At 42.9% G+C, this 14685-nt stretch overlaps 1 protein-coding gene across 1 annotated transcript; it reads right to left on the bottom strand.

The window, feature by feature from the left end:
* Nucleotides 1-1722: 1722 nt before the first annotated feature.
* LOC126336987 (uncharacterized) lies at nucleotides 1723-13883 on the bottom strand. Its single transcript, XM_050001224.1, has 4 exons — nucleotides 13781-13883; nucleotides 8138-8347; nucleotides 5049-5294; nucleotides 1723-1877 (listed from the first exon to the last, which is right to left on the bottom strand). Exons 1-3 carry the CDS (start codon nucleotides 13790-13792, stop codon nucleotides 5064-5066), a joined length of 453 nt encoding a protein of 150 aa, XP_049857181.1. The 5' UTR covers nucleotides 13793-13883; the 3' UTR covers nucleotides 1723-1877; nucleotides 5049-5063.
* Between the last annotated feature and the right edge of the window lie 802 nt (nucleotides 13884-14685).

The raw sequence follows: 14685 nt of genomic DNA, 5'->3' as shown, positions 1-14685 counted from the left end.
GTCTTATACTATCTAAATATTGTAGTTTACACTGTAGCTGAGGTTTCTGCTCAAGCTCTGAAAGCGCCTCACTTATTATTAGGAAACTGTGACATTCGATAAGCTTCTAAAAGGAAATATGGATGTCGTTAAGTAAGGAATGTTGTTAAGAAAGGCAATTTTTCGTCGGTTACGGAAGCTTTCTTCTTCAGTTCCTTTCTGAATCATAAGTCCTACACATGTTTTATTTTAATTAATTTTTATTAAAATTCAGGTACTGTTCGGTAAAGCCATCATTTTTACTGCGAAAGCCCTGCAGTATGTTCGTTTCTGCAGATAAACGTTATAGTTAGAACGCAGCGCCTAAGAATGTGGTAAATACTTATGTGAGTGAACAATTGGTTTTGTGTTCTTCACACTAGTACATGCAACATTTGTACTAGACTCACGTAAACAGCAAAACTGATCAGAACTTACCATTAAATATGTAATGTATATATAGTCGCAGAGCATTGAGCTCTCCCACAGAAGCGGTAGCGTTCTCGCTTCCCACGCCCGGGTTCCCGGGTTCGATTCCCAGTGGGGTCAGGGATTTTCCCTGCCTCGTGATGGCTGGGTGTTTTATGCTGTCCTTAGGTTAGTTAGGTTTAAGTAGTTCTAAGTTCTATGGGACTGATGACCATAGATGTTAAGTCCCATAGTGCTCAGAGCCATTTTCTCCCACAGAAATACATTTATGTCCTCTGCATGGAGATAAATTAGGAATCTACAACAATGATATAATGAGAATTCGGATATGAAATCAACTAAACGTCGGCGGCCTCTTAATATGAAGGCTCCGTTTACATAGATTGTTGTAATGGGTACACATCAAAATTAATTGGTCCTGGAAGAATTGGGGAACGCCTGTTAAATACAAAGGTAATATTACGCTCAGTCGAACCAGATATTCCACAACGGCCCTGATATTACAACTCAGAAGCTCGTCGATAAGCCATCAAATCATTCTCATGCGGTTTAGCCGTTGCAGTTTACCCCTACATCTCTACTACTTGAACTTCTAAAGCGACGCATTTCATTCTGCGGCGAGCAAGAAGCGGAACATGCTAACTATTTGTTTTTCGGTACAGAAAGTACGTGAAAGGCACTTCGATTCTCTACACGAGCTGAAAATAACTGAAAATTACATTTATGTTTTAACACACGGGTCTTTCGGGCATCAAACACCAGAAAATTTTACAGATAGTTAATAACAATCATTTCAGAAGATCTTTTAAACCTTTGAATTAATATTTCATACTTTTCAACTATCGAATACTTTTCTTTCTATATTCTTTCGCTGCCAAAGGAAACATAATTTAAAAGTGTTTGTAATGTGACTATTAATGCAATTCGCATCATACGTCTGACATTATTTGTGATCCTTACAAATTAATTGTGGAAGGTACATAAATATGCTTGGCAAGATTGTCACTTCATTCTAAACCTGAATTTTTATCTTGAAATATGTTGACGGTGTTGTGCAGTAGCACCAGTTTCAGATAAAACAAAAGTGTATTTTTCGCTGGCATTCTGTGTTTTAATTGGTGGGTGTGGAGGCGGGTACTCGACAAGACAGGTGTTGTACAAGCATTATCAAACCAGAGTTTGCGGTGGCAGCGTGCCTGAAATTATTGCAGAACAGCTACTTCTGCAGTGAAATATATTATGAATATCTTCAGCAATAAATTAAAAACAGGAAAGTGTTTTTCAATATTTTATTACAAAAGATTTAAAAGACTTAACAAAAACTGTACACAACAAGAAATACTGAGTGTAGGGATGTGTGCTAAGGAAAATGTGTGAGATGAGCAGTCAATGAATCGTCTCCCGGTTCACGATGTCAGTTCTTTTGGTACCTGAAACAGAAAGGAAACTGCCATGAGCCGAGGTTGTGGCGTCGAAGCTGTGTGTCTATCAGTAAGTAATATTTCTCTTTCAGCTAAACAAGAATGATTTGACATTCTACCATCATATGACTTGTAAGAACCAAACAGCAGCATGAATCTTTTTAGCGACAGTTAACATTCACGTTTAGCTGATTATGTTCCACCAAAATGGTTTCGAACGGGGTGAATATCTCTTGTGACATGTAGCGCAACATTTACATGCATGGTTGCCAAAAAACGTGCTGAAGTGGTCTGGACTCGCATTCTTCGGCGCTGATGTAGGCATCCCGAAGGACCATGATTTGAGCAAATTATGTGTCAGAAGGTGAAATGAGCATCAAACAACGATTACAACTAATTTACCAGATTGTTGTGTGATACTGAAACTCGCTTTGTCGTACGAATACCCATGCCAGCGACGAGAACTAAATATTTCTGTCGGTAACAGTGGGACGGGAGGAGGAAAGATTAGTGTTTAGCGTCCAGTCGGCGACGAAGTCATTAGAACCAGAACAGAAACTCGGAATGGGGAGGATGTGGAAGACAGTCGTCCGTATTCTGTTTTAAAGGAACCATCCTGCCATTTACCATAATCAATTAAGGCAAGTCACGGAACATAAATCGGGTGGGTCACTCAGGGATTTGCACTGACGTTGTGTCGCATGCGAGTCCACTGCACTATCTTGCTGGGTCGAAACTGACACGAGAAAATAGAATGGAGATTTGAGCTACGCTATACGCCAAGAACAGTTACTAAGGACTGAATGGACAGGAGCATTCACTGTATGTAATGACAGTTATTGCTCGCAACAGAGTTTCTATTATTCGATTTGCCGTAGTAAAGGCTGTCCAATTAGACGGACTGCTGTTGGTAGTAGCGACGTACACCAACAAAAATGGTTTACAGTAGATTGCAACCTCTTTCTATTCCTTCTGTCCACAACCACACCGTTTCTACGTCAACAAACTGGAGAGTGCTCACTGTAGTGAGCCAAAAGTTTATCCATTCTCTCCTGTGATGGTTCGTAGAACTGTAAATATTGCTAATGCGTATGAGTTGCACGTTTTCCACTCACCAAGTACACACAAAGATATCTCGGCCGAAGCTTGCTTCATTAATAGTTCATAAATGACTAGTTGTTGATTTTACTGTATCATATTACAAAGCTAACTGGAGGTGCCTACAAATACAGTATACAGAAAATCCTGCAGACCGGTTTATACAGCATTTACAGAGTTTCGTGCCTAAGAGGCGTCAGGGGCATTTTCCCTGGTGTTTCGACAGATATTAGGAATGACATTTTTAAAACTTATACCTGAAGTCAGCCCAGCAAACATTGCTCGACATGCTTTCACGTCGGGCCGTATGTCGACTGAAAGTGTCGGTTTGTTTCCCGTTACAAACGAAATTAGCTGTTAAAAGGAATTTTACGTGTCCACTCGCTGGAGCGGTCCCACATTAGACCAATGCGATATTTGTATTAAAAGGGACATTACAACACGAATAATAGTCAATACTCCAATTGCGACTGCGCAGCGCTGCTGCATGGAGTTATAGTCAACACGGCCAGTCGTGCCCGACCGAGCGCTGTGCTATGCATCAGCCAGTCGCAGCTTTTGGATCCGGTATGGTGGTTTATGTGGTCAGCACGCCGCCTTCCCGACCTTTGTCGGTTTAGCAGATCTGGAGCAGTTGCTACTCGGTCAAGCAGCTTTCAAGTTGGCATCACGAGGCTCAGTGGACTACTTTCCAGCTCTTTCACCAAGGAAAAATCCCTGGGAATTAATTCTTTGTTCTCTGCATGGTGACCTTTTACGCTGATCAGCTTGTCCTGGCTTCTTCGTTTCGAGCTTTTAGTTGCTTTTTCAAATTTCATCGCTGTGAACATCGGTCACTTTCATGTTACAGAGTGTAGCCAGTCAACTGATCGAACACGCTGAACTACCGTGCAGGCCTCGGCTATGGAGCTGTACTTAGAAATTCAGATCCTAAATAAAATAGTGTTTGTCACAGAGGACCTGCACTTGAAAGTAGAATTTATAAGAAGGGAATTTAGTAACTGCTGTGCTAGGCATTCTTATTGGAAATTGCTGTACAGAAACTTAGAGCAGGACTGATAAAGTAGTCCATGGTAAATTAATTGAAAACAGAGTAAATAGCGTTTAGAAATTCATTTACGTAAGTCTACCGACATTTGGTTCGGTGTAGGTATTAAAATCGATGGAGAAGAAATAAAAACTTTGAGGTTTGCCGATGACATTGTAATTCTGTCAGAGACAGCAAAGGACTTGGAAGAGCAGTTGAACGGAATGGACAGTGTCTTGAAAGGAGGGTATAAGATGAACATCAACAAAAGCAAAACGAACATAATGGAATGTAGTCGAATTAAGTCAGGTGATGCTGAGGGGATTACATTAGGAAATGAGACACTTAAAGTAGTAAAGGAGTTTTGCTATTTGGGGAGCAAAATAACTGATGATGGTCGAAGCAGAGAGGATATAAAATGTAGACTGGTAATGGCAAGGAAAGCGTTTCTGAAGTAGAAAAATTTGTTAACATCAAGTATAGGTTTAATTGTCAGGAAGTCGTTTCTGAAAGCATTTGTATGGAATGTAGCCATGTATGGAAGTGAAACGTGGACGATAAATAGTTTGGACAAGAAGTGAATAGAGGCTTTCGAAATGTGGTGCTGCAGAAGAATGCTGAAGATTAGATGGGTAGATCACATAACTAATGACGAGGTATAAAATAGAATTGGGGAGAAGAGGAGCTTGTGGCCCAACTTGACTAGAAGAAATGATTGGTTGGTATGACATGTTCTGTGACATCGAGAGATCACCAATTTAGTATTTGAGGGCAGCGTGGAGGGTAAAAATCGTATAGGGAGACCAAGAGATGAGTACACTAAGCAGATTCAGAAGGATGTAGGCTGCAGTAGGTACTTGAAGATGAAGAAGCTTGCACAGGATAGAGTAGCGTGGAGAGCTGCATCAAACCAGTCTCAGGACTGAAGACCACAACAACTGACATTTACCGACAACTGGTATGACTGTCGTAGTAGTTTGATTAAACCTGCAGGAACGTTCACAAACACCATAGATAGGCTACTAAACAGACAATGTAAGTAGTATGTTGCTTACCTGGCCGCGTGTCTCTCACCACTTGCTGTGGCCGCCCCCCGTCTTGATGTAGTGGTGTATGGTCTTGACGACGGGCACCTTGACTGGGTAGGGCTTGTGCACGGGCACGGGCACCGGCTTCTCCACGTGGATGGGCACCGGCTGCTCCACGGGGACAGGCACGATCTTCTCCACCGGGATGGGCACCGGCTTCTCCACCGGAACGTGCACCGTACGCACCACCGGCACCTCGATGCGCTCCGGGACCTGTCGGCGGAACGGGTGGTTACGCGTGGGTCGAGGGACAACAGCGGCTCCACTAGCACCCAGCCAAGGCGTATATAGCTCAGTAAACACATTGGGCTACTTAGCAGAAAAAAGAGAAAAAAAGCTTCGCATGGCGACTGTCGACAAGAGGACAAAAACTGCAAAGGTAAAGGCAGCAGCAATAAAGAGACCAAAATATTGCTTCCTGGAGCTTTGTACGGTCCATTGTATGACTGGAAAACTTGGACTGCGCCTCCACCATGGACTCGATCCAGCGGAGTGCCTCGTGGGATGCTTGGTGGAGCTTCTCAATGCCACCAGGGAAGCGTCTGATTGGACAGTCATTCACAATGTGGCTTATTATTTGGGTGTCACCACAATCACACGCACTGTCACTTGAAAATCCCCACTTGTACATGTTGTATTTGCACCTACTCCCTTGGGTCCGATATCTTTTTAACTGCAACCGCACCTCCCTTGGTTGGTGGGAGCCTGGAACTGGAACTGTTGGACTGTCTACAAGTTCTGTGGTTTCAGGGTTCCTGTAGCCTGCCACTCACGTTTCCACTCTGCGTCCTGGTCGAATTCCGTGGATAGCATTTGGACTCCAATTTCATATGTTGGTCTTCTAGATTTGAGGCGTTTCCTGAGCAGCGAGGCTCTTCATCGCTATTGTGGATAGAGAGGATTTATGTTTTTGCAAGCAAGAGGCACACGATTTTAGAACAGATTCCGCATGATAAGTATTTTAAGGACGAAATGGAAGATTACACGTTACGACATCATAGTCTGGATGACTATAGAAAGATGACGCAAATTTGCCCTCCTTCTAGTGATTTGAAAGAAGCTTTCTAAAGATAGAGTTGACAAGGAGTTAACAAATCTTACCCTCTGTAAGGCAGATTCTGAAATTCCACCAACTTGATTGTACTTTCCAGCTCCTGTAGGTAGATGCTCCCTCATTAATTGCTACTAATAGGGGCATTTTAGTTCGTCGTGCTTACAAATTTTTGTAAAGCGTGTAAACAATTTTTGCCTTTATGTTTTTCATTCGAATATCTGTAAATATTTTCCAAGTATTATTATTCAGATGGTAAACAGCACTGAAATAGCAAGTGAAAAAGAATGACTGCCTTTATTAAAAATTCTAGTCTCTTTTAACCTTTAACCTAGTCTTCTCCAGTATCTAGCCTATTAGCATGATAAATACAGTTCTCTGAGCCCGACACGTATGCCAGGTGTTGGATCGGAAGACTCAGTTTCCTGGTTTATTTTTTAGGACTGGGATATATCAGAAGCATCGTGTACATGACACCAGTTCCTTCTCGGCAGGACACTTGCTGGGTTGAATGTGGCTCATGCGAGACCTGGAGTATTTATCAGAGCCCCAATTTTTTATGAAAACGTTCTGCCTGTATTGAACGTGTGGTCGCTAATTTCACCACCTCCTGTAATGTGAAACGTTATTGAATACACAGTACATTATCTTCGCTGAACGTAAGGAGCATATGCACTGCCTTTGTCGTTCCAGATAGTCTGTTTTAAATATTTCACTAACTCGGATCAATCAAAGACCATATTTTCCCATTCTAAATTTGTTATATATCCACTGAGTATTTACTGTTCCAAATCGTGAACAGCCTTTTGAGTCGCCCTAAGTAGGGGTCAGAAGTTAGTTACAAAAAAAGAGAGAGAAAATCATCAGCTGCTGACAATGAAAATTTATTACTGGTGAAGCGCTAGTGAATTAGAAATTAAAAAACCTGAAAGATCGTTAGAAAATAAGCGTACATAAAGGAAGCTACTGAAAGCAAGAGGCTCCAAAGGAAGTATGGGAGGTAAAGGCAAGAGAGAAGCAATTCTCTCATTGCAGTAGACAATGGAAGCAAGACTGAAGAAAAATCAAGATACACTCATAGGATTTGTTGACGTTGAAGAGGGGTACGACAATGTAATTTGTGCAAGGTATTCGAAATTGTGAGATAAATAGTGGTAAGCTACAGGGTCAGGCGTGTTGCATACGATATATACAGGAGCGAAGATGAAGCAAAAAGACTGGAACAGCAAGAACGAAGTGCTCCGATTAAAATCAATACTGTTCAATCTGTACATCGAGGAAGCAAGGATGGAAAGAGAAGGATGTTCTAAGCGTAGAATCGAAATTCAAGGTGAAAGGATATGAATGATAACGTTCGCTGATGACATGACTATACTCAGTGAAAGTGATGACTGGTAAAGAGTGGATTCCTGGCCAAGAGGAGTCTACTGGTATCAAATATAGGCGTTAATTTCAGGAAGAAATTTCTGAGAATGTACGTTTGGAGCACCACATTATATGGTAGTGAAGCAGAACAGAAGAGAATCGACGCGTTTGAGATGTGGTGCTACAGAAAAATGTTGAAAAGTAGATGGACTGATGAGGTAAAGAAAAAGAGGTTCTTTGCAGAATCGGCCAGGAATGGAATGTACGGGAAATACTGACAGGAAGAAGGGTCAGGATGACTGATCTGCTGAAACATGAGGGAATAAATTCCAAGGTAATAGATGGAGTTCCGTGGTGGAAAAGGAAACGAGGTCGACCGCCTCGAAGAAGTTAAGCAAGTTGTGGACTCGAGAAGTTCTCAAGACATGGACTGGAAATTCAGACATCGATTGGGAACTACAGAATGGATACGTCAATTTTATTATAAGTTGAACTATTTTGAAGTGCCTTGTAGCTGTTTTTTAAGGAAAGAGCACGATTAGTAACCACTCATAGTAAGAGCCGCACACTGGTGTGCTAATTGGCAAAGTGACTCGGCAGAGCAGGAGCCAATGGCGGGCCGGCAGTGGTCGGGGCTTACCGAGATGTGGACTGGGACGGGCTGCGGCACGGCGACGGGCACCTGGTGGGGCACGGGCACCGGCACCGGGTGCGGCACGGCGATCTTGACGATCTTAACGTGCTCGTCGTAGCCGCCGAAGTCTTCCCCGTGGTCCTCCACGTGGACGCCGGGCAGCGGCGAGGCGAGGGTCGCGCTCAGCAGCGTGCAGCCCAGCACCAGCAGGTAGGTCTGCAACAGGCCAACAACCTAGTCTGAGTTCTGAACACGGCGGGTGGTGTACACCGCAGATGAGAAGTGAGGTTCTTGCTTTTAAGCTCGCCAACGGGTCCTATGACGTTTTGGCTTTTACATCACTCTATTGGTGACTGAGGTACTCTTCAGAAGCATCTGTTTAGTAGTTTAAATAGAATAAGGGACTCACAAATAATGTTTTGTTATTTCATATTTATTTTTGGAAGGGGGTTGTTATCAGTCTTCTGAAGACTGATTGAGAGTGCCACAGCTTCTCCTCTTCACATCAGAGTAGCACTCAGTACAAAAGTTTGTTGGAGATTGTCCAACCTGTCTTCTCCTCTGGTAACAGTTGTGCTGTTTAGTGATGTCCTGTCTTCATGTTTCTTTCTTTTGTGAAGTTCCCACATATTATTTTCGTCGTAGATTCTCCAAGGAACTTACTCATACCATTCAATTTTCGTAATTCACCCTCCAATATTTTCTGTTTTTCCACATTCGCTAGTGGAACTGATATGAGAAATCAATAGGAAACTTCTTTCGCCAGAAGCAAAAGGTATTATTTTGAAAGGCGAAAAATCAAATAAGAGCAAATATTCGTATTATTCGGCGAAGCGGAACAGTAACGTAGTGGACAGAAATGACCACTATCGTTGGTCTGGTGGAACTAGATAAAAGGGCTAAAATGCAAGCAAATAAAAATTCAGATCATTTTTCGACAATGCTGCTGAAGGGAAGGAAACTTATCTTTGAGCACTCCGTCAATGACAGGGTCATTAGATATAGACCACAACCTCAGATTTTTAAGAATGAGGGAGGAAACTGTGTTTCTTTTCCGGGCAAATATCTCAGAAGACAGACAAGAACATGCAATCATCAATTAAATCTTCCGGGATGAATTGCTGTAGTCCACAAATAAAACTTCTTCTCATTCCTGACGTTTCGTTGCCTACTGCGGGCAACATCTCCTGAGGTGAGTCGGCTGGACCACCGGCAGTTCAGCCCGGAAGTTTTAATTAATGAAGACGCCGGCCGCGAAAGCTTACATGTTATGATACGAACATGCAATGCTTTTGCGGTATAAATGATCATATTTCTGCTGATGGCTGAGTACGGTATACTGAACTACATTTCATCAGTACTTACTCGATTGTCAGACTAATAGTTACAGCTGTTACGAGCAGTACGTTCTTAGGTTGGTTATTTCCTCGGATTATACGTGACACAAGCAAGCCATTAATCTTAGTTTTCCTCTAGGCAACAGGTCAGATACTGAACTCTGCATAACGGATCGTCTATACTGATAGGCACTGTCCACTACGCAGTGCAGTTATAATAGTGCAGAATACACCAGAAGGTAAATAACGTCATGTGTTTCTGGGGAGACTGTTAAACACAGAGAAAATACAACTAACACAACGAAGTGGGTACGTATTCAGATACCAGTGATCAAAATTTCTGTACCTGTATCCCTGACATCTTTTACGTAAAATGGCTGAATAGGGACACTTTTACAGCGATGGTTGGAAGTGAGAAACGATGAACTGATTTAAAATTCAGACTGCTGATCGGATTTTGTAGGATTTCTGGTATTAGTCAGCAGACTCTCTCTAGAAGAAGATCTTTACTGCTAATGTTAAGATTGAAGACTGTATGGAAAGATGTGATCAATACATTCTGCTAACAGGAACGATCCTTTATTATTTTCATGGAGGAAAGAGATCAAAATGATCAACGCAAGAGTGAACAGATTTCAGTGGTGAAGTCTGTGAGATTCCGGCTTCTCGGGAGAAGAGGAACAGTCTCAACTTCCAAACATAAAATTCTGGGGAAGCAGTCATTTCAGGCACTTGCAGTCTACATGGGCAGGCAGCGCATACTGCGCGCAGTGCGTAGCGGGTAAAGGCAGCTTACGCGGGAGATAACAAGCAGTAGACCAGTGTGCGATAAATTAAGTCCTCCAAGCAAGAGGATGAACTCTCATAATGGCCCCTCAGAGGCAATAATGCGATAAGGGCATCCTTTCTTCATATTACAGGCCCTGTTTTATAGCGTTATCAGGAAATGGCTGCGGAACAACACCTTGAACGCTGCTCATGTCTCAAACAATCTAAAACCAGTGGAAGAAGGATTGCGTGGGTCACAGTGCGGGCAATAAATCCGCCGGCAGCTGCACGGGAGCGCATCATGGCAATGGAATTAGTGCTCGCGCGATTCCTGAGGCGGACGAATCTCCGAGGCCGGGCCGCAGCAAGTGGTTGCGTAGAGATTTACGGCGACGCCCGCGGCCGCCTCCGATAGCGCGCAATATTTCTCGAAGGATTTACGAGTGCGGTGGCCGAGCGGACGCGCCAGCTCTCCGGAAAACACGGTGACTGGTCGTGTTTCGACACTGCAGACGCTGGGGTGGCTTAGCAGCTTCCTCGGAGTTCTTTACTACGCCTAGTCAACAAACTTACTGGTCCCATTGCCGCTCTGTTGCAGCAGAGCAAAACAATAAAAGGTGGTTGGTTTCGATTCAAACGCAGAAAAAATTGCAAACAAGTACTTTTACTGAGTGTCGTCATCGGATGGATTTATTTAAAATAACAAGGCAACCAGTGTGCAAGGTGTCCAAGAAATTTCTTGTCTGTATCGGGTTGCTTATTATTTCATTATTTATTTCCCATAAATGTTGTGCTAGCTTCGAGGAATTTGCTTTTTGTCTGGAAACGTCACCCCAACGGCGCTACAGGGTACTGGACATAGAGGTGCTAGCGCCTGCCACCAGGCTACCCCTTAGACAGCGAACGTGACTTTGAACACTGACAGGGCGTAGGCGGAACGTCTCGCGATGTTGTTATTCAGTGGTTGCGACTGACTACCAACATCGTCAATGGAGAAGATGGAGGTAGCTGCTGTGAAGACAGGCCTTGTCTCCTAAGAATGCGTTCGGATGATGACTGTTTCGGACGCTGGATTCCATCTCCAGTTCATTTCTCTCCGAAAAACACTGAAGATTTTAGTGGGTTCAAGGAAACTGTAATCCACTGAGGCAACTGATAGTAGCATTCATTGGAAACAAGGGCTATCTAAGCAACAGCTAGCCCCATATCCTTCACTAGCAATCGTGGTAATCAGTCACGGTCACCGAATAACAAACAGTATTGTGAGATGTTTCGCTTACAGTACGTCAGAGCACGAAGTCAAGTCTTTGGACTCTTACAATTATTCAGGACTCACAAAAAAAAGATGTGTTCAGTAAAAGATAAATTAAGGATCACATTGGTCAAGGCAGACAGGCAGCCGAACTGAGTTTTCTGGAGCATACATATTAGGTCAGAAACGAAGATTACGGTATTCAAAACAATTGTAGAAAGGACACCAACGTATTGAGCAGGAACGTGGGAAACAACTAAAAATATAAGTTGAACTTATTGTCACTGGAGATGAGATCTTGGAGATCTCGCTGAAGTCTGACACTACGGGATCAAATTAAAATTGAAGACATACGTAAGAGTATGAACCGGGTCGGTATTGTAATGGATACAATCTAAGCGAAACGAAGGAGACGGTATGTGCTTGAATGTCGTGTGGATGAAGACACATGGCCTAAGTTGATGATTCCAGATGGCAGAAGAAGAAGAAAACTCCGATCATGGTAAGATGAAGAATAGATTTGTTAGAGTTGATTCTGCAGGTGGAAGATTGTGAAGCAAGGAGACATTGAAAGTCAGAATGTGAGAAGCAACTGAAGTGTTCTGGTAAGTCGCAAAAACAGCTATAGTTGTTAAAAGTATAAAAATTTCCCTGATTTTTTTAAACGTTCACACGAGCAATGTTCTGTTAATTTAAGTAAATCACAGTTAGTGCAGCTTTTAACAGAATGCGTTTCAAGTCTTATGGAAAGCATGGAGTCCAAATTTTCGATTTGGCTTTACATCAGAACATTGACTTTCTGGCAATGAAAGAATGTTTCTAAATATTCGAAGTACAGTGAGTTAGATTGTTGATTATGTGAATAATGTGGGACATGAATGAAACGAAGTTCTGTGAACAGTATTACTCACCAAAAGCGTGCACTCTTTTCATTTCGTTAATGGTTCAAAGTGGCAAAATGAAATTTTCAATGGCATGCGAAATAATTTAAAAGGTAGTGTTATAGTGCTTGACTATGCTCTGTATGACGTGGGTACAGTGCCATGTTAGATTCATGTTACTGATATTATTGTGTTTGTACATTGCCATATTTAAGTTAATCGCTTTTTTGAAAACTAATAAGCAGTCGGAATGCTTGATAAAACAGCACAGCTCGCCATGAAAGCCCAACATGGCCGTTTTTACACCGTAACATACTATTCCGGCTCCCTTGGATTTCTGTTCTAACACATCTCTCGAATATATTTGTGAAAAGCTTCAGCACCAACATAGAAACAGGAATATTACTGTACTACTGTTTCCATGAGCTTCTCGATTCCAGTTAATTAGGGAATCGTCCCTTAAGATCCGGCGTATTTTGAACTGGAAGTATACGACTTTTTCCAATATTTGTACAGCAATTTACTGCGTCAGTATCGCGTAATTTTATATAAAACAGCAATATTACCGGTCTCGGCAAGAATTTGCTACCTTCAGATGTGCTTAATGCACTAAATGCTTCTTGCAGGTATCTAGGTAGATCCCATAAGGGTATTATCACTCTGCAGTGAATGTGCGCTGATATGAAACTTGCTGATTCCGGACTATAGAGACATTTTCCTGTCTACCGACGGTAGGAAACTTGCCCTCCAAAGGCAAAGGTCCCTGCTTCAAGTCTCAGTCCAGCACACAGTTTTAATCTGCCAGGGAGTTTCATGTGCGTATGTGTAACATAACTGTACGAATTTTTTTGTGGATTAAAGAAATCTGAAGACGACAACTACGTGTCGAAACCGTGCGTATTCTGTGCATGCATCATTCTATTAAACAAAAAAATGTACATTGATACTACAGCGTATATTTGGTTCGTAAATAAAAATTTCGCGCATTTGAAATTCCAATGAAAGAACTGTGTACTAGTATTTGTCGAAAGCCTCGTTTCCTTATCTTGAACTGTTAACGAATTAAAAGTGGTGCAAGTTTAGGATGATTCACTATCGTAAAATTGAATTAAAGGTAAAAAAAAGGTTTAGCGTTTGGTACAAGAGTGAAAAATAATAACCAAGCAACAAAATTATGTACCCCTCTGCGTCACTTTAAATTTACAAAAACCAGAAAACCATGTTATGTTACCTTAGAATGTTTTCGATACAAAAAAGATTGCAAGTCTAACAGATCACCTTGTATAAAGAAAGATCATTTTTACAAAGTTCGGTGTGTATATGTGTGTGTGGCGCTACTGGAGAACACAGCGGCTGAAAGTGTAGTCTGAGAGCGAGTGTGGTTATACTGCCGGTGTGTCGCTGGCCTCACCTGTGGCTCCATGGCGTGGCGTCGGAAGCTGCTGGTTGGCGTGCAGGTGGCGGAGAGCGGAGCGACTGTCGTCTGGTGGCTGCAGCCCGTTGCCAGCCCTATATACCCGGCCGGACGGCCGTGCGCCGCCAGCTTTCTCCGCCCCGCTCCGCACCTTCACCGTGTCCGCCAGCGCCCGTCACACCGGCCGACGCGCCCACGGCGTCAATGGCCGGGCGTACTCACGTCAGCAAGTGGCAGGTAGTCCTCCGTAACACGGCCGAAAACGAGCCACATGTTTGGACCAGTTCAGTTACCACTGTTTTTTTACATCCTGACACAATTTCACAAAACGTCACATACAAACGTTGAGGGGCTGCAGACAGTGTCTTGAGGAATAAACTAAAGATAGGGGCCTGTATCATCTGACGTGACCATCATCCAACGACACTACAGAACAGGGAAACAGGGGTGTTAAACCCTAATCTGCTCCTCCTCCTCCCGCTACAGAGCCTCGAAGACATGGGTGCCAGCACCTGCCAGAAGGCAACCCCTTCAGCAGCAAACATGTCATCGCGTTCTGATGAACCACAGGCAGTACGTCTTCTCGCAACAGACCCCTGTTATTTGTCGTCAGCGATCGCGACTGATTACCGCAAACTCCTGTGGAGTAGATAGCGATAGCTGCTGTATGGCGGTTATTTCGATGCCATCATTATATTTCTATTAAATCCTGTGTACCGAAAAACAATGAATATTTTAGATGATTCCAGGAGAAAAAAAAAATGCTATTGGATACTGGTGTACGAAACTGTCAGAGATCAAGGCAACAGAGCATTCACTGGAGACAAGGCTTGTTCATGCTGCAGCTTGTTGCATCCCCCACACTACCGATCTTTAACCATCACTGTATAACAGCAGTCCAT

The sequence above is a fragment of the Schistocerca gregaria genome, chromosome 2 (assembly GCF_023897955.1).
Source record: "Schistocerca gregaria isolate iqSchGreg1 chromosome 2, iqSchGreg1.2, whole genome shotgun sequence".
Taxonomy (NCBI): Eukaryota; Metazoa; Arthropoda; class Insecta; order Orthoptera; family Acrididae; genus Schistocerca; species Schistocerca gregaria.
The sequence above is the reverse complement of the archived record's forward strand: the minus strand, read 5'-3'. Positions and strand labels throughout refer to the sequence as shown.